Source organism: Dreissena polymorpha, chromosome 5 (genome assembly GCF_020536995.1).
Source record: "Dreissena polymorpha isolate Duluth1 chromosome 5, UMN_Dpol_1.0, whole genome shotgun sequence".
Lineage (NCBI taxonomy): Eukaryota > Metazoa > Mollusca > Bivalvia > Myida > Dreissenidae > Dreissena > Dreissena polymorpha.
Genome location: NC_068359.1, coordinates 65125603 through 65147281, shown reverse-complemented (window position 1 = coordinate 65147281; position 21679 = coordinate 65125603). Strand labels below are relative to the sequence as shown.

Genomic DNA, 21679 nt, shown 5'->3' with positions numbered 1-21679 from the left:
CAGCTTTGTGATTTTCTAATCAACACAATTTTTGTCAAAATTTCTAACTGCAAACGAAACCATCGCGTCCGACTTTGTTTTGATTTACTAGTATACTATAATATTTGTTTCATCGATTTGTGTTGTACTTCTCAAATACATGTACCATGTCTTTGCTTACTCAAACACATATCGTGTATAGGCTATAAATTTGCAATATGCTGTTTTATGCCTAATAAATGTTATGTTATGTTATATTCAGCTATCGTCAAAGTTAAATTAACTTTAATCGAATATTGTCATACAATGAAATAATGTGCGCGGTATACTTGTAACACCTTTTACACCAATCTCCGTGTTGTGACAAAGATTAAAGGAAAACTGGTTGATAAACATACCAATTACATTTAATTGAATTATTTTGGCAATTAATTAACGTTCCTTGCATATAACACCTTTTACACCTCTTACACACAGACATATTACCCGTGAAATGCATCAACCACAAGTGTGAAAGAAACGTCAATTGAGACAACCGTATATTCGGATAATAAAAAATACATCATATCTATGATTTATACATCATATCTATGATGCATACTTATAAACCAATGATCTTATTACAGCATACATCTATATCTGAATATTCTTTTATCGGCTACAAGTTGATTTCACTAAGTACGAGTTAACCAAAACCGCGTGCGAGTAGACCAAAAAACGTGCGAGTTGACTTACCTACGAGTTGACCGGCAGGCATATTCTAAGCCAATCCCCACACAAATTTGTCGTTCCTTGCACTCAAATACAATCTCTGCCAACACAAGATTTGGTAGGATTGTATTTTTGTTGTTTATGTATTATGTAATGAAAATCAATATCATTGTATTTATATTTTGAAAATAGTGTATAATTTTAGTTTCATAATATAAATAAATACCCAAATTATAAAAAGTAACAATAACAACGGTAAAATTATTGCACGGCGTGGCTGGGTTATCAGCACGTGGTTGGTTATGATGGCAGGGATTTCCAGTGATTCTAGTAAAATCTCTTCGCGGAGGTTGATTCTGAACCAATATCCACGCAGAGTTGTCGTTTCTATCTCGCACATACAATCTCTTCCATCTCAAGAAAATTCTACCAGATTTGGTAGGGTTTGATTTTGTTGGTTTGCATAGTGTACACACCGGTCTTACTGACCTGTGTACTAACGCGAAAGGTATTGTGGGTAGCACTTTTTTTACCAGTGAAAAGTGAAAGCGAAAATAGTTATGGTTATTAAGACTAATGGCGATTATCAGAAGCACGATAACCATAACGTATGTATCAGAGTTTAGGACCTGAAAATAAACTCTGATACATACGTTATGGTTATCGTGCTTCTGATTATCGCTATTAGTCCTAATAGAGTTCGAAATCACAAAAAAAAAATAACATTTCTTTAAGCAACATTCCGTTTAAAACACACAAAACACACAATTTTTCTGTCATTATTAACATTTTCATTCCTACGCAGAACTACTTTTGCGGAAGTATAATTCCCCAAATCAGGGGAATGTGATGCGTCTTAGCATAGAGGTGGCAATAACGTAGTGACGTCACCATCTATGTATAGAATGTGTTGGTTTGAGTATTATTTTATGAAAAGTAGCATCATTTTTTACATTTTGAAAATAGTTTACACGATTAGGTTCATAATCAAAAATATATTTACCGAAATTTAAAGATTAAACACACAAAAAAACGTAAAATTATTGTACCACGTGGCTAGGCTATCATCACGTAGTTTGTTATGAAGGCAGATTCCCGTCAACGCGCGGAGGTTAATAGACCCTTTCAGTTATTCGCATTTACTAGTGTAAGAGTTGTGTCCATTAGCCGGATGTGACGTAATGAGATGATACAAAAAATGCCAGAGAGAAAATTGCATAGTGTCGCTGATAATATCACCGTCCCTTGCACTATACTGTATATGCGTAATTTGCACAAATATTTCATTTTTTATTATATTGACGACTATTAAAGCTGTCGCTTTTCGCATATTTTATTTTCGTTCATTGAAGCGTGAAAATACATTAAACATTCCGTTCAATAACCCTGTATGTTTCAAGACAAATCCCGCACTGTTACCACTAAACTTTAAACGTAAATATTTTATTACAATGCCAAATATTGAAAACAACGCCGAACATTTATATTTTAATGGTATTGATCATTAGCATATGATTTGAGCGCTTTTTTACCACTTGGGAACATGACCATTACCATTGAAAATGGGAATTGAAGTGTCAATTCACCCCACCAGCAAAGTTTAGACTCCGCCCACTGGTTGGCAAAAAGAGGTGGAATTCATATAAGAGCATAAAGAGAAGGCTGACAAAATCATCGTTTGTAATGATAATCATGCAACATATCAAATACAGTTTACTAGTTATGTCTGAAAAAAACAGTTGCATGCAAGAAAATGCATTTTTGAAACGATAATATTGTTGTTATTATTTGTTTTTACTAACAACGAACTCGGGAGTAGAACATAATGTAAGAGCTCGGTATGTGGTTGTGACAAAATCTCCATACTTGGCACTACTTCGCGACCATTTTTTGTTAAAAAATTGTCATCAATTGAACTTATTTCAGAATAAATTAAATTTAACGAACGAAAACAAGTAATGATGAAAACAAACAACAATTAAATAGATCGATTTACGCAACATATTGTACCTGATTTGAAACTTTATTTGTCTGAAAAAAACCTACCTTGTTACACATAAAATAAATTCTCTTGAATAATGTAATTGTTTGATTTAATTGTTCACACCATTGTTGACACTCTATTTTGCAGCATTTGTATCCCGGTGTTTTATTGCACCTTTGTTCATCACAACCTGATTATCTAGTTATGATCGGATACTGCCCAGACAATTACAAAGAAAACAAGGTGTCATAAACCCAGGGACCTATACTTGGGTCCCTGCTTAAACCACATGTTGCAGCCTAGTGTCTGGTACTTAAACACAATTTATGATACCCCTTCGTAGCGGATCCGTGGTCTAGTGGTATCACACTGGCTTCACAATCCAGAGATCGCTGGTTCGATCCCCCGCTGCACCTAACCTACTAGCTCGTCTTTCGCATGAGACGTTAAACCGAGGTGCAGTGTACTAGGTGCTATACACCGGGCACTAAAAGACCCAGGGTCACCTCTGGAACGGGGTGTCTCCTGTATCGTGCAATATCCCCCGTAACCAACTAACACGTCTTTCTGGGGGCGATGGCCGTATGGGAGACAATCCCGGTGCACTCGATAAAAAACAAAAACAACAACAACCCCCATGTCTTCCCCCTTGGCATATTAAGCAGTCATTTTAGCCAAATTTTAAAGCCAAAATACTGAGCATTTGCTTCAATAAATATTTTAACAAAAAAAAAATGAAGACATTATCGGAAATGGATTTACAGGAAAACTGTATATATATATTAGACAGTTTAATCATAATAATGCAGTGTTTAATAACTATAAATAAAGTTAAAATATTGTGCAATTTAACTGCTACGCAATTGAGGTATTTAACGGGTACCGGCAAATGTAAACTCCGCTATTACGTGTATAGATTTAAGTACTTTATTTCAGTGTACGAAACACCATCATGAAAGCAAGCAATCACAATAGGGTAAACAATACTTGCGTTAAATAAATTAAATATATAGATTTATTGATCATAAAATGCTAGATTTGTGTCACTCCTTATCATTAGTAAAGTGATTTCAACATACATGTTCGAATGGATGCTTACAATTATTTATAATGTCATTCAATGTACATGTAAACGAAACGAAAATCTATTCAATGGAAAAGAAAATGATAAAATTTAACAATTGTTATGTATTCCGCTTTTTTAGGGCTTTGTTTTACAATTGACTAAATGCATCTCTTACACATTCGATCGCTGATGAACAACAACAATATCCACACCACTTATAATTGTGATCAAATATATGTTTCATTATTTTTTAAACATCATTTATAAAAGTCTTACTTTAAGAAAGAATACGGCTTATTTAGTTGTTTTGTTTTGTGGGATTTTCAGTATTTATTCTTCCGATCACGTTCTCTGATGAACAATACCGCTACTGTATCAGCAGTATAAACCGAATATCAAAATTTCATTAGAAAATCTATCTATCTATCTTCCAGTAAGGTCAAACTCCTTCTGGGGACAAAGACCTTTCGCGCGTAAACCGACAAGAATACGATAAGAGAAGATAGGATAAGATTTATTTTGAGTCGGCAAGACATAAATAGACAACATAAGCCATGAAGGCTTTTGAACCGACTATATAAACTTGTGTATAAATGTATAAAACAGCTACAATATGGAAATAAAATATAGCAAAATAAAATTAATAGATATGATATGCATGCTAATAAGTTAATGAAATCACGGTATTACATTCTAATAGTTTTCATACTATTTAAAGAAATATTGTGCTGGAGGCCGCTGATCTTGATCTATAAGTAGATCTAAAAAATGAAATAAATATAAAAAAAACTGCCGTAAAAAAATGCGAGTTTAAGACTAAGAAGAAACCAAACACAAAATGAGCTAAGAAAGTGGGTTAAGACGAGGTATCAAATCGAAACAGATTCGAATTGAACTGGTCAGCAGCTTCCTAACAAATAAAAGGTTGCAACATAAGTAAATATAAAACTGACAAGCACAGCAAGTACACATAAGCACATAAAAAACTGACAAGTACACATAAGCATATGCAAACTGACAAGCACAGCAAGTACATATAAGCACATATAAAACTGACAAGCACAGCAAGTACATATTAGCCCATATAAAACTGACAAGCACAGCAAGTACATATAAGCACATAAAAACAAGAGGGCCAAGATGGCCCTAGTTCGCTCACCTGAGAGGAGTCAGTTCATTCAATCTTTACCAAACGTCAAACTTGACCTAGATATTGTCCAGACAAACATCCTGGTCAAGTTTCATCATTATTGAACCAAAACTCTGGCATATGGAGTGATTTTGTTTTTGTAAGATTTGACCTGGTGGCCTATATTTTGAGTTGACCCCCCCTTACGAAACATCAAACTTTGCTTACAAAAATAAATATTATGACCAAGATTCATAAAATCTGAAACGAAATTGTCACCTCTAGAGTGTTTACAAGGATTTTGCATTATATAATGAAAATCTGGACAATCTAAGGGCAATAATTATGGCATTAATTATGTGATATATATATATAACCAATCTTGTCACCAAGTTTCATGATGATTGGGCAAAAAATGTGACTTCTAGAGTGTTCACAAGCTTTTATATAAATATAAGAAAACTGCCCCCCCCCCCCCAGCCGGCCATGTTATTCAACTGACCGGAACCATTTTCAAACTCAACTATCATATCAAAGAAACAAATTTTCTGACCAAATTTCATGAAAATTGGGCCAAAATGTGACTTCTAGAGTGTTCACATGTTATCATCATATACATATTGAGAAAATGCCCCGCCCACGGGCGGCCATGTTTTTTCACCGATCTGGACCATTTTCGAACTCGACCGAGATATCAATAAAACCAATGTTTTGATCAACTTTCATGATGATTGGGCAACAATTGTGACTTCTAGAGTGTTTACAATGTTTCTCTATAGCCAAATAAGGAAAACTGCCCCCCCGCGGCAGCCATGTTATTCAACTGACCGGAACCATTTTCGAACTCAACTCTCATATCAAGGAAACAAATGTTTTGACCAAATTTCATGAAAATTGGGCCAAAAATGTGACTTCTAAGGTGTTCACATGTTTTCACTATATACATATAGAGAAAAATGCCCCGCCCACTGGCGGCCATGTTTTTTCACCGATCTGGACCATTTTCGAACTCGTCCGAGATATCAATAAAACCAATGTTTTGACCAACTTCCATGATGATTGGACAAAAATTGTGACTTTTAGATTGTTAGTAAGACTGAAATAAAAAGATATAAAAGAGAGAAAGAAGTGTGTTATTTTTTTAAAACAGGTTAAAAACAGACCAGGTATTATTATGGGGAGATATGCTCAACCCGGCTAACAGCCAGGCTGAACTCGGGTCCAGGGAGGGTGAGAATATCAGGAGGTAGAGCATTCCAGTGGATGATTGTTCTGTGAAAGAAGGAAAACTTATGATAATCAGTTGTGGTTTGAATATTATGGAATGCTTTTGTGTGGGAGGTTCTTGATGGTCTAGTGATAGGTTTGAGGTAGTCAGGTATAGGAATGGCTACCTGGTTATGCAAGATGTTCTGAAACATAACCAGGCGCTGGTCAAAACAGCGGAGGTCAAAGCGTCGCCAATTTAAGGAAGAAAGCATGTATGTGACCCTGGACAGCCTACTGAAGTCCTGTTTGGCCCAACGGGAAGCCCTACGCTGAACTGACTCAAGTTGTTCAATGCGAGTCACGGTATGCGGGGACCACACAGAGGAGCTGTACTCCAGCTGGGGTCTGACCAGTGTTTTAAAAAGGTGTTTTAAAGTGAAAAATAATCCATAATTATAAACAATTTGGTAAGTACAAATCCTTTTGTGCATACGTTCAGTCCATTTACATCGTTGAAAAAACAATTTCTAGCAAGATTTATATTCTCGTTTACAATCGATACACTCGATTATCATCGCATGACGTCGCACAAGGGAGATAATTAAAAACCGGCAATAACTGAAAGGGTCTATCCTGAGACTGATACAAGGTTACATTACACTAAATACTGTACTCTCTAAAAAAAATACCATAGTTGACAGGAAGGCATGTTTTACACTTTTATCTATTATTCGGGTGTTATCTTTCGGAGATAATGGTAGGGCGTGAATAGGTGTTCACTACTGAATCCCTGAAATATGATAAACTTGAAGACTATAGTAAACCATCGCACTGAAAAAGGTTACATTCCACTAAGAAACGGCCGAAAAAAAAGTTGCAAAAACAGTCGATTTTGATTTGTGTCAAGTTCTTTCTTGCATTGAAAATGACATATCTTTTGTATTGCATAAATAGATTCCACACTTAGAATGGCATTTAAGAAAATGTATGGTTATGGGGGTCTCTATGTGCAAAATGTTGCATTTATTTTGGCCTAAAGTTGTCGCTTTCACATTGAATTATATAGGGATACTATTTAATGTATTCTGACCACAAGGCTAATGTTCAGTGTGTGTTGTTACCGCCATTCAGAGAAAATGTAAATAAAAATAAACTTTTATAATATTTATGATTATTTATTTATTCCACATATACAAAAATAGTTATATCAAAATGACAAAATATTTTTTTAATAATAGTTCAGAAATATTTACGTCGGTGCTGTTAATTCAACATGGAAGTCGAAAGCTCGTGAACAGCATTTAAAATTATTTCCTATTTAAAAAGTTGAATCCCTTATAATGTCTAATACAGGTAAGGGTGCATTATATCAGTTACAGAAGTAATATCAGTTGAGTGATGCTTTCGTTAAAAGTGACCCGCATGGCTAGTCATTTTTGTAACTCGTCGATTTTTTTGTGTGGAGCAACTTACGGTTACACAGCACTAAACTACTTTCACTAATTGTTAATATGATTATAGGTGCTACCTAATTTACGGGCAAAAGCTTTTTAAGTTTTTTTGATAACCATGTATTATTAATAAATATATGGATGTGTTCAAAATATGATAATTGTTGCAATAATTTAGTAATGCATCCAAAAAAATCAATCTTAAAACGAGTTACATGTTCCAAGCTTGAAGATCTAGCATCTTATATATTTTTTTGTTTTCTAGCCACAGGAATTCAAAGTATATATTTGTACGACAAAGTACAATTTGTACTTCGACATACATGTTTGTACTTCTACGTACACATTTTCTGAACAGCCAATCAAAACACTAGTCTCTTGAGCCGCTTTTCCTTCAGATTTATTCATAATAAATGTTTAAAACTTTAGTTGAGGACAAAATGAATAAAAATATCAGAATGGCAAAATAACGTCACATAGAAGTTTCAAGTATTTAATGCATTGAAATAGATTATATACAAATTTGAAGAAGATTCAATTGTTACCTTTTTAAAATTTAAATTGTTCAGCATATTGTGTGTCTGAAATGATCATGCGGGGCGGAGTATCACGACCGTCCAGCGCATTACTGTGTTGGAAATTCCCAACGGTAACCAGTTACCAAGCATTAATGGGATAAATAATGTATTATAAACTCCCCGTTGGTGGTATTTTGTGATAACCATAACTTGCATAAGTCAGAGGTTAATTCCGCCACGCCAGGTCAATAAATACGCACAATATCTATGAGTTAGCGGTCGATAGTCGCATAATTTGGTATAAATTATAATAATAATAATGTTTCATAAATACGCACAATATCTATGAGTAAGCGGTCGATTGTGGCATAATTCGGTATAAATAATAATAATAATGTTCAATGTCAAAAATCTCTAAAAGCAACAGACGTAAGGTGTCTTCTGATTGGCTAACACTCAAGGGTCGGTGAAGTACATTTCTCGATCTACTTAGTAGGTCTTGCAGACTTTCGACGTCATGGTACGTCATATAGACACTAAGTACTGGTCCTACTCAGGAAACAGTTTGTTTCATCAAATGTCTCAATTCAACTTGACAGCTTGCTAAAGCAGTTGCATTTAGCATACAGTACACTGATTTAACATAATCAAAATCATGTGATGTGTCAAATCAATTTTGATTGACAAATTTGACAGGATTTTTGTTGAATCCAATAAGTTTTAGACTGTCAAATAACACACACTACGTATTGAAAGCCATACCTGGAGCTTTCGTCTGTATATCACTGACTTCATCAGAAGAATGATTTCTACTGTTGGGAAACGTTAACACCACTAATTGTCTTCTTATTTATTATCAATGTATAATTATGTGTAACAGCATAACAACATACTTGATTCGCAATTAAAATATTTAATAAATACAGGTATCTTGCAGGTTTCTAATTTTCTTTCGCAAACTATTGTTGAATAGTTTAAATTTTGTCGCCACTAAAAAACTAGCCATTTTGTAGCAATTCTAAAATCACAGTCTAAACTGCATACACCTAGCTCTATAGTTACAATATGAATGCAAATATTAGAATGCATCATGTTATATCATCCATTTTTTTTATTTAAACATTCAAATAACACATAACACAGTACATATATAAAAAGGTATGTGGTATTGTGTGGAGATACAAAACACTTCACATCATTTATTTGCACATAAAATAATAGTTACAAAATAAGTAAAACTAAAACACAATCATCAACCTACATTTCAAGAATATTTACGTATATGAAATTCAGGGGTTTTTCTGCCTATTTTGGGAAAAGGAGTCTGACCAAATTGGGAATTTTTTATCGACAAAATTGGTCATTTTGGGAATTTTTGCTTCGATGAAACGGCTCATTTGGGAAAAAATTGTGAATTAATCATGCTTAAATAATTCAGTGGTTTAACAAATAAATTTGTTTTTATTTGGTTATTTTGTCTTCTTCATGTAAACAGACGCAATATTGGGCATGTTCAACGTTAATTCAATTGCTGCAGTTTTGTTTTTCAGTTACAGTTACACTCTGTGATAAGAATTGAACAGTCAAAACCTTATAGCAAATATTTTTGACCAAAACAAACACTGGTTAGTCACACAAGTTATAAGACACTTCATTCTTAAAAAAAAAAAAAAAAAAAAATTTTTTTTTTTTTTTTTTTTTTTTTGGAAATTGGGATTTTTTTTTATAATTTCGGTTTGGGATCGGGTCCGTTTGCTTTGGGAGTGCCTCCGTTGTCCGGAGGCGCAGACAGTGCTGAAAAACCCCTGAAATTACTAAGTGGTGTTATTGTATTACCTTTTACAAAATTAACATTGCTGGTTTTGTACTAGCCATAAAACATTTATCATGGATTAACAAGTAACAACCAATTTATTAATTACACAATAGAACGGAAATCATATTAATTACATTATGCAGCTATTTGCTACTGTTTAGAATTACACTATCTTACTAAAAATGATCACAGGTACTTAGTGCTTTTACATACTTGTGGTAAGTTTTGTATTACTAGTTTGACAATTATCGGCAGACACTTGTCGATATACAGACAAAATTTGCATGGGAACTTCCATTTTTTTTTCAGCATAATTGCCTTCAAATTGTTAATTTAACAACCCTTTGACATTGTTTGCACATCTGATCTTATTATACAATAGCTGATTTTTGTTTATAGATAGACATATATAGACTTTTCAAAGTTCTATAAAAGTTCACACATGTTCCATCCAAGTAAACAAGCAGAACCAATAAAGATCACCACAGATAATAGCTGTGTGTATAGCTTGGAAATTTGATAGATCAGGAATCCCTCCTTTGTTGATTTCTGTAAACCAAAACTGTCAGTTTTGCTGGATAGAATGGCTTGTATGATGCTCAGCTCTTGCCTTCGGCTTCGCAGAACAGCTTCTAAAAACGGAAAACCAACAAATATCTTAAAATTTGATCAATAATGCAGACAATTTATAAATGTCTTGTTTTTGTTGATTTCGAATCTGGAAGATTTTTTACGTAAGATTGTAGTACGAAAATCCAACGGTATCGGATTTTGTGGTTTTAGGCCTAAACTAATTATAGTGATATGTAACCTTTCGGGATATCGGTAAAGTGCGAGCAGACGAGGTGTAAATACGTTAAAAATTAAAGCTAAAAGACTAAACAGTTAGATCGGAATATCTTTAAATTTTGTGAATAAATGTGTTTCTGGTGGATAACAACGACAACTTACCAGAATATTGCTCATAATCACACGTAAAACGTCTTTCTGAGACATTGTGTACACACCGGTCTTACTCACAATAACGAAGTGACGTCACCATCTATGTATAGAATGCTTTCTGAGAGCGAATGAAAATGCGTCACATATTCTGACAAATAAACAGTAGGGTGTCGTTATTGAAATACCGCGAGAATACTGGAAGAATAGAGATGCCAACTATAATGTTTAAAACAAATACTTTTTTAACAAGCGTTTGTGATTTGTCAGGATAATAATAACAATAAGATATCGAAAAGATCAAAGCAAATAAATTCGACAGAAATCTAAGATTCGGCAATATATTTAAGACGGGTTATGTTCACTTAAATTGTGTTTGGTAAAGACTGTAACTATATGTAGTGAACCAGTCTTCGGCTTATACTCACTGAAGAAGAGCATTCAGGGGAGATATTTGAGTAATGACTTAATTCTGGAACGGTTGCGAAGAAAAACAAATAATGCGAGAATATTTAGTGCGATTCGCTACACAATTATGATGTCATTGATATAACTTTTCCTGAGGTATGTATTTACATGTGATTTAGCATATGTCAAAGTGTTTTTGATTTGTTCAAGGCCATAAATAGCATCGCGAAAATATATGTCGCGTGGCAAATTTTTTTGAGACGTATCCATATGTGGTATTCTTATGTAATTTTATGTCTAAATTCCCATATGTATGAACGGTCAACGCCTGCTTCGCGGGCTTTTGCCCGTATAATATGATTATAGGTGCTACCTAATTTGCGGGCAAAAGCGTTTTAAGTTTTTTTGATAACCATATATTTTTAATAAATATATGGACAGTATTGTGTTCAAAATATTATAATTTTTTCAAGTTATGCATCCAAAAAAAAAATCAATCTTTAAACGAGTAACATGTTCCTAGCTTAAAGATCTAGCATCTTATTAGCTAATGAAACTTCAGTGTACAGTTAATATAGTATTGACAGACCTGTACGCTGAAGCCAACCCCATATCGAAAGTCAACCAGAGTCGTAACATAATTAGAGTGTCTGCTTACTGCAGTGATTTTTTTTGCCAGAAATTACAGCCGATATTCGGCTGCTTCCCAATTGCAAAAAATGACGTTTTTTCCCAAAAATTTGATTAAAATTTCCCCAAAAAAGACAAAATTTTCCCAATAAAGCCAATAAGATTACAATGTAATTTAGCAATAATTTCGAACGAGTGCCGATCGAGTTGCTGAGTCGTCGCCGAACAACAACTGACTTACATATTTTTAGCGAATTTGGCCGAATACGATTTTACGTTGCTATCCACATCTCTCTCTATATTGCGGAGGATACCGACGATAGTCGATGTATCCCGATTGTAAACGCCTGTTTTTACACACGCCCAAGATGGCGGCAAGCAGACGAGAAATTTGCGATCCGCGGCGAAAATGATAAATAACATTCAAATTAACAACGGATATCATATGGTTATTACGGAATAATTTAATGCGTGTGTCAATTAACGCAAAATATAACGTTTGAGATAAAAACAACAAATATTTATTACAAATCTTCACAGTGAATGTGCATCACGGAAATCAGTTTTGGGAAATTGGAGTTAGCCTACCGTTACTCACAAAGTTAATGCATTTAAGATGAGTATCGTTTGAAAATGGAGAGAGACAAGCATGATATGATTTATATGTTAGTGGATCTGTGTAAAATCAGATTCATATGCATATTCTGCTTTATTATGTTTGTCATGCTTTACAGTTTACTGAAATAGCATTGAAGTGCAAGATGTTGAAAGGTAAAGAAATGAAATAAATTATTTTAACTCCATATAATACATCATTTCAGCGATTTTCCTTGTCCAATTGGGAAAAGTACCCGTACCGATCCGATTGGGAAAAATTGAGTCGTGAAAACCTCAAAATTGGGAAAAATCGAGTCGTCAAATCCTGAAATTGGGAAAATCGCGTCGTGAAGTTTGGGTCTTATTGAATACATCATACAGTTCATACTTAATTGAACATACCCATTTAAATAATCATTTGCAGGCATGCCTTAATGACCATTAAGTTATAAAGTTTATATAAATAACAAAATATTATAAAGAACACACCAAATCAATTACTAGTTGTTTTAATCTCTCTCTTTCATTTTTGTAAAAATTTCAACAATCTTTGATGTTTGATCATCACTCAGTTGCTTGCATCCCTCCCTGCACAGCATCATTATTGCTGTCAATGTGTCCTGTGATAGATGGTTCCGATTGGTTTTTTGGCATAATATTTGCTATTATGACTCATTTCAAACTGCGATAAGGTTACAAACCGACGTAAAACAGTACGCTGGCTGCCTGGCAAAAGAACCGGAAACAGTAACAACTAGTGCTGCAACAATACGCCAAAAAGCGTATTGCGATATATTGTCAGCTCAAAAACCCGTATTGCAATATATCGCAATATATTGCTTACTTGTACCAAAATTATGACTGGCCAATTACCCGATAATCCCGTATATTCCAGTTTTAAAGCAAATTCTAGTAAATGTTTACTATAAAAATGCTCAAGAATAACACAAAACACAAACATTCACCAATTTTCTTACATATCAAATACATTTTGGCATTTGTTACTATTTAAAGATGTGATGAAATAACTTCCAATCGGGCGTTTTTTTTTCCCACTGAACATGCGTAAATCGCCTGACGTGATGTTCCCGTTTTATACAACACAAATACACGCACACTTTGCACGCGACGTTCTACATGTCTGTATAATTTTTGCGCGCTTTCGCTTTTTATTGAGAAAAAGAATAAAGCACTTTTTTTATTGTCGCGTTAGCATTACATTTCGGAAGCATGTTTCCGAAATTCGGATTACAAATTTAATAATGCTCATTTCAGAATCGAAAGAAACATTTAGTTGTGCGTAATTAATTCAACGATAATTCGTTTAAAAGCATAGAATTGATGCTCCCATGTAACAACGCTACTCTGTATAATAGACTTTTTAGAATGCCATTTGTACGTAACAATTTATTTTTACAAAATACCGCTTTGTTTTGTTTACCTTGATATCATTATTTTGGATGGCTTTTCTGAACGAAATGTAGACGCATGTTTGTAAAATTTTCGTACCGGTATGACGAAAATCGTATCGCAATACAATATGCGGATTGCGTATTGCGATATATACCGATATACCGGTATATTGTTGCAGCACTAGTAACAACTCTATTGATTGAATGCGCTGAATAATAAAACCCGAAATTAATCGAGCGCGTGGTTACACACAACTATACGATTTTCTTTGTTCGCTCGCCGAAAGTTGGTTTTTTACGAAACTTTCTATCGTTTTGAGAAAAAATTCGGACGCTGATTGGGATTTTTCCAGATGCCGATTGGGAATTTGGGAATTTTCGCTTGATTGGGAAAGTACCGTTTTGGGAATTTGGGAATTTTCGTTCGATTGGGAAAGTACCGTTTACCGGTACTTTATAAAGAAGGAGGAAAATCGCTGCATTTATATGGCAAGACCACTAAAGCGTTTTTTTTATAAATATGTGTTAATGTTTTCACCATATGATATTTAATTTAAAAGAATACTGAACTAAATTCTAACTGTTAAAGAGGTTATAATTAAATGGTATATTTAAGAATCTATATAGATTATTGCAAGTTCAATATGAATGTGGAAGGATATTAACTTAACATTGTCTTCATTGTAAGAACACATTAAATTAGTACTTTATAATATAAAAATGCTGTCAAACATACTTTAATAATTTTAATTCTGTTCTTATAATCATATTTATAATGTTTCCCAATTTCATGGTTTATCGCGCTATTTTTCCCAATTTAATGGTTTATCGCGCTAATTTTCCCAATCCAAAAGGCACAGGCTGTAAGAAAAAAAAGCAAAAAAAATCACTGAACTGGCTTAGTCACTGGGAGGTATTGATCCCTTAAGTGCAAGCATTCTTTAGATAACCCTAAAGACACTAAGTACTGGTCCTACCCAGGAAACATTTTGTTTCATCAAATGTCTCAATTCAACTTAACAGCTTGCTAAAGCAGTTGATTTTAACATACAGTACACTGTACATAATCAAAATCATGTGATGTGTCACATCAATACTATTATATAGTCACTAAAAAGCTAGCCATTTTGTAGCAATTCTTAAATCACAGTCTAAACTGCATACACTTAGTTTGTAGCTCTATTGATACCATTTGAATGCAAATATTAGAATGCATAATGTTATATATCATCCATATTTTGTAATTAAACATTCAAATAACACATACAATAAAACGTAGATCATCAGTAATCACTTATTTATATGTCAGTCATTGTCTTTCTTGGCTAAGCCCCTAGCAGAAGCATGTAAATGATGTAAGTATATATATATATATTCAGTACATATATAAAAAGGTATGTGTTATTGTGTAGGGCTGTAATGAATACACTAGGTGACGAATACGATACGTATCACGAATACAGGGTAGCGAATACGAATATTTATTCGTGAATATTAATTTCAATGAACAAAAGTAATACTGACAACTTGACATGACATTCAGGGGTTTTTTTTAGAAAAAGGGGAAGACGCTGGACGCTGGGTAAAAGGGGAAAATCGAGCGTGAAAGAGATATATTTGGGGAAAAAAATAAAAACTGTTCATTTCAATGTCTATAACTCGCCTACAGACTTCAGGTTGTTTTTTTTTCGAAAAAGAGGCATGTCTCTGACCTTTTTGTTCTTAAACACATGAACAAGTATGATATTAAAGTCAAAGTCCTAAATAAAGCTGCAGGGGTAGATCTAATAATGGGAAATGTTTTCAACTGGGGCCGGGGAACGATTTCAATATTGTGATTTCAATTTCATGATGAATGGGTTGACGATCTAGATCTGCTACAGTATTGGAAGGGAAAGGTGCGGCAGCTGCCGATTGTCTACTTTCACTTTCACAATAATCCGACAGTATTAATCGATGTTGATTACATGTACCTCCGAATCCTGCTTGGTTTCAACGGTTTTTGATGATTCATTCTTAAAAAATGCGTCAACGCAATTAATATTTTCCGAGTCCGAACGTTTTATTTTTTTAGTGTATGAACGCCAATTGTGAGACTTTTTTTCTGTTTTAACGTTTATACCCATCTTGGCTTTCACATAACCCGGATGAAAACTTGACTGGTTTCCAGTAATTAATTGACGAATCACCCTTCTCGCGCAAGACGGGAATCCAGTAAAATAGTCACATGATTAATACGATTAGTTGCCCGGTTTCCATGACGTAATTTAAGAGCTATATATAGAATCACTGGGATTCCCAGATTTGAGTGTTCGTCGGGAACGAGAGAGAGCGAGATCGTTGTACATGGTACAAATAGGATAAGAGTCGACTTCCCAAAAGAAAGAAAAAAACATTTCTTTGAGGGTAAAATATATTTTGGTAAACAATTATATTTTTGGAGAGGAAATGGTAGTTTTAGGGCAAAAATTCTGGTAGGGGAAGACGCCGATTATCGGCGTCACTTTCTTAGTAAAAAAAACCCCTGACATTATATAGTATGAAACTATGTGTATTTGTCAATTTGATTTAGTATCATTGCATACTGAAAATATGAAATATAACACTTTGAAATAACAAAACACTGCAAATTGTCTTTGTCTCATCGTCTTTTTTGGGGAAACCAAATAGTGCCAGACAAACAACGTGTATTTGGCAGGCATGTCAACGATACCAATAGCATTTCCTTCGCAAGGCTCCATGTTTGTTGATAAGTTGCACAATCATTGTCGTAAAGATAAACAAACAAAAAAATCCATCTGCTAATCCTTTGTGTGTATGTTTAAGCATCAAATCACTCGTATTTACCTAAATAAACATTAAACAACCATCGAAAGATTTTTCAATTCAATGTCGTAAATATTTAACTGGTGCCCGCTAGAGCTGTAACGATTTGGTTCGATGCATCGAAAAACCGGTTCAACGCCGCCGATTCGATTTCGATACCAATACGGCCAGTTTCGATTAGATTCACTGTAATCCCAATTTATCCGCATTTACTTCCCAAATCCGTCTTCTCAACTTTCTTGTCATTTGTAATACGTCTTGTGATTGGTCAATAGCCAATATTGCATCCAATGAATGAATGAATAACATGCTGAGCATTACATCAGCAGGTAAAATGGCTTCTTTAACTGCGCTGAAAAACGCACCGTCAAAATTAAAATAAAAAGTCTGGGAACATTTCGGGTTTCTCGAAGGCTTTGATGCAAAGGCAACTGTCAAAACATGTTTTGTTGACGAAAGTTACCAAAAATGTGGAAACACTACAAATTTGAGGCAACATTTAAAGAGAAAACACTTAGTTGATATTTCAAATGTGATACATTTTGCATTTTATGTTATTTTAGAATAACTCAACAGGAAGTTTTGTTCAATAAATTTGTTACTTATAAATCAATGTTGCGTCTTTAAAATTTAAATGTTATTTAAAAAATGAAACACTTAAAATGTACAACATAATAAGTTAATACCAAATACCAAACATATTAATTCATGCCCTGGACAAACCAAACATGAAATAGTGTGCACAATAAGCAGCAAATACTTTAATTTGAATCGAATCGAAAATAATCGAATCGGACCGTTTGGTATCAAAATCGAATCGAATCGGATGATGGGTGAATCGTTACAGCTCTAGTGCCCGCCATTTTTGTTGATAATCTCACAGTGTAACATAGTGGGTGGGGTAAACATGATGAAAAACGCCCGAATAAGGAGAAGAACATTTAAATATAGGGGTTAATTGTATGAACCTTCATGTGTAAGGTAAGATGATTAAACTTTCAAACTCGAACCAGGTTGTTTGTATTCATCAAATATTCGGTTCGGGAGGTGGCGAATAACAAATACGATTCGTCCACAGCCGTATTCGAGTAATTTGAATACAGCGATTTTCCTTGTCCAATTGGGAAAAGTATCCGTACCGGTCCAATTGGGAAAAATCGAGTCGTGAAAACCTCAAAATTGGGAAAAATCGAGTCGTGAAAACCTCAAATTGAGAAATTGGTGTATTTTATTTTTTGCTCCCAAATACTTTAAAATTGATAACCAAGTGTTTTCAAGCTGTCAATATTATATAAACCTAGGTTCAAGCTATAGAGCTGCAAAGGGAAACTAACTAAATGTTGCTTAAGAAAAAAAAAAATTTTTTTTTTTTTTTTTTTTTTTTTTACCTTTAATTGGGAATTTAAGGACAGCAATTGGGAAATTTGTATTTTTTTCGTAATTGGGAAAGTGCCGTTTACCGGTACTTTATAAAGAAGGAGGAAAATCGCTGGAATATTCGAATGTATTGTTACAGCCCTAGTATTGTGTGGAGATACAAAACACTTCACATCATTTATTTGCACATAAAATAATAGTTACACAATAAGTAACACTAAAACACTGTAATCAACCTACAGTACACAAATAGTTACGTATATGAAATTACACAGTGATGTTATATTAAAAAAAACTGTGGAATCAATGCAGTAGCATTTTATTACCTTTTACAAAATTAACAATGCTGGTTTTGTACTAGCGCATAAAACATTTATCATGGAACAACAAGTAACAACCAATTTATTAATTACATAATAGAAAGGAAATCATATAAATGGCATTATGCATTTACTAAATAAGCTATTTGCTACTGTTTAGAATAAGACTATCTTACTAAAATTGATCACAACATGTACTTAGTGCTTTTACATACTTGTGGTAAGTTTTGTATTACTAGTTTGACATTTATTGGCAGACATGTGTCGATATACAGACTAAATTTGCATGGGCACCTTCATATTTCTTCAGCATAATTGCCTTCAAATTGTTAATTTAACAACCCTTTGACATTGTTTGCACATCTGATCTTATTATGCCATAGCTGATTTTTGTTTATAGATAGACAGATATAGACTTTTCAAAGTTCTATAAAAAGTTCACACATATTCCATCCAAGTAAACCAACAGAACCAATAAATAATATCACCACAGAAAATAACTGTGTGTATAGCTTAAAAATTTTGATAGTTCAGGAATCCCTCCTTTGTTTATTTCTGGAAACCAAAACTGTCAGTTTTGCTCGATTGAATGGCTTGTGTGATGCCAAGCTCTTGCCTTGGCAGAACAGCTTTTAAAAACGGAAAAGCAACGAATATCTTAAAATTTGATTAATGATGCAGACAATTTATAAATGTCTTGTTGTTGTTTTTTTGTTGATTTCAAATCTGGAAGATTTGCAACGTAGGATTTTGGTACGGAAATCCAACGGTATTAGACTTTGTGGTTTGAGGCCAAAACTTATTATAGTGATATGTAACCTTTCGCGATATCGGTAAAGTGCGAGCAGACAAGGTGAACGTGTAAATACGTTAAAAACTAAAGCTGAACGACTAAAAAGTTAGATCGGAATATCTTTAAATTTTGTGAATTAATGTGTTTCTGATGGATAACAACGACAACTTACCAGAATATTGTTCATGATCACATGTAAAACTGCTTTCTGATAGCAAATGGAAAGTGCATCACGAATTCTGACAAGTTAACAGTAGGGTGTGGTTACTGAAATACCGCGAGAATACTGGGAGAATAGAGATGTCAGCTATAATATTTAAAACATATAATGTTTAACAAGTGTTTGTGATTTTTCAGGATAATAATAACAATAAGATATCAAAAGGATTAAAGCAAATAAATTCTAAAGAAATCTGAGATTCGGGCAATATATTTAAGACTGGTTATGTTTACCCAAATTGTGTTTGGTAAAGACTGTCACTATATGTAGTGAACCAGTCTATGACTTATAGGTTATATTACACTAATTCCGATTCCCATAGGGTCCCATTATAAAACTGACAACTTTCACAGCATTTTTCTTGCCTTTCCGACGTATCAATTTTTCCGAACCTGGTATCATTTTAAAGATGGATCTGTCATCTTCCAATAATTGCAATCAAAAACATACCGTCTCGCAACTTCTAAGAAAGTAAATCGCTGTCGAATGAACCCACCGTAGAAAAACGTGTTTCGGAATCCTAATTTCGACAAAAGCCCCACACAATAGAAAACACACCCTCAAAAGTTCATCTTTTAAGTTAGCTTCCAATCCAAGGCATCAAAGTACTCCAGACACATACAGAATATTACAAATAACCACAAAAGTCATGTCTCACATTGTTAAATGGCTTATATTCAAGAAGAGAAAAGGAACTCTTTAGAAATAGGCACTACTTTCGAATGGACCACGGAGGGATACACAATGATTTAGTGTAATGTAACCTTTAAGGGAACTCAACTTTGTCCTATCTTTTTCAAACTTTCTCCACATGAGATTTCAACTATTTCCACAATGAATATGCAATTTCAGTGCATTCGGATGGGGGTAAAGGCCTTAAAATGGCCATTCAAAGCGGTGACTAAATTGGCCGCAGTCAAGTCGGAATGCATGATTTTTAGTCTAAGTGACGACAGCTGATTTTGCGTCTCCAATTATTGTTACGCGTAACTTTCATGGCAAAAACTGGTATCATTGCATGCGAAATTCACCAATATATCAGCAAAAGGCCCAAATAAATGTATTGATTGTGAATCAGTGTACTTTTCTTGATGAAATAGGAGACTTTTTTTAAATTTTAAGCACTTTTTTCAATAAAAAAACTCACTGACAGCATATAAAATCATGTTTTTTAAGAAAATTATTATTAAAAGCTTCACTTACAATCTAAACATACACATTGCAATTACAAAAATTAATGCTATTATGATGAGAGGCATAATTTTCAGCTTTCAAGCTGATACAAGCAGGGTTGTCATTATTAACCGATTGCCGATCGAATTCATCGGTTAAAATCGCCAGAAAATCGGTTGTTTTTCCCGAATTTTTAAAATTGCGATCGGAAGTTTTGATCACGCAAACCGACAATAATTGACGAGGAATAAAAGTAGTAAAGTAGAGCGACACCCGGTCATTCAGTCAGTCCGTTAACTCCGCCTAAGAACTAATGTTTTCAATGAATTTCTCAGTGAGTGGCCAATATTGATTTTTCCAGCTGTCAATCAAATTCTTCTTGGTAAGCACGTCAACCAATCAGCGCTCAGGCAGCCGAATACACGCCGACCCCACGTGAAACTGTATCAAATAGCTGTACATTTCACTGATTATTACTGACCGTATTTCAACGAATGTAGCACTGTAGGGCGTAATTAACTAGTTTTTTTAGTTAGAGAAATGTTTTCTACATATTATAAAATGCTCTTCGATTTTCTACCAAGATAAAAGATATTAGCGACCTCTGTGCTACGAAGTCATTATTCAGCATCTGAATATTTAAGTCCACGCTTTCCACGAGGAAGAATGACGTGATGTTATACATGAAGTCTAATTTTGGCATGATTTTCATCTGTACATGAAAAACACGAGAAATGTGTCTCTGTTGCTAGAATTTTCTTAATTTTCCGTGAATAATGAAATCTGAAAATGATTTCAGATAACACATTTAATTATACGCATTTGAAAATACTTAAATTAAATAATGCATTTTGTTATACAAATGGTCATAACACATTATATAATAAGGAGGTAAATAACGTGTTTTGAGATTGCCAAACTATGCATACATATAGGTCTACATGCATGAATGACCTGACAAGTTATATCACGATCAGGAATGAAAAGTACTCGGTAAAATTTAAAGAAAGACGCGTTTTTATTTTCAGAAATTAACTTTCACTTTCGCAAACTTTTCTGAAAGGAGGTACATGTAACAGTTTAGATTGAGACGTTGATTTGTCGTAATTACTAAATATAAA

At 33.9% G+C, this 21679-nt stretch overlaps 1 protein-coding gene across 3 annotated transcripts in view; it reads left to right on the top strand.

The window, feature by feature from the left end:
* The first annotated feature begins 7403 nt into the window (after positions 1 to 7403).
* The window catches only part of LOC127881380 (TATA-binding protein-associated factor 2N-like), a 59958-nt gene continuing 45682 nt past the window's right edge, over positions 7404 to 21679 (top strand). For all 3 annotated transcript variants that reach the window (XM_052429165.1, XM_052429164.1, XM_052429162.1), the window contains exon 1: positions 7404 to 7431. In XM_052429165.1, coding sequence (XP_052285125.1) covers positions 7419 to 7431 — 13 coding nt within the window. In that variant the 5' untranslated portion in view covers positions 7404 to 7418. The remainder of the gene's footprint in view (positions 7432 to 21679) is intronic.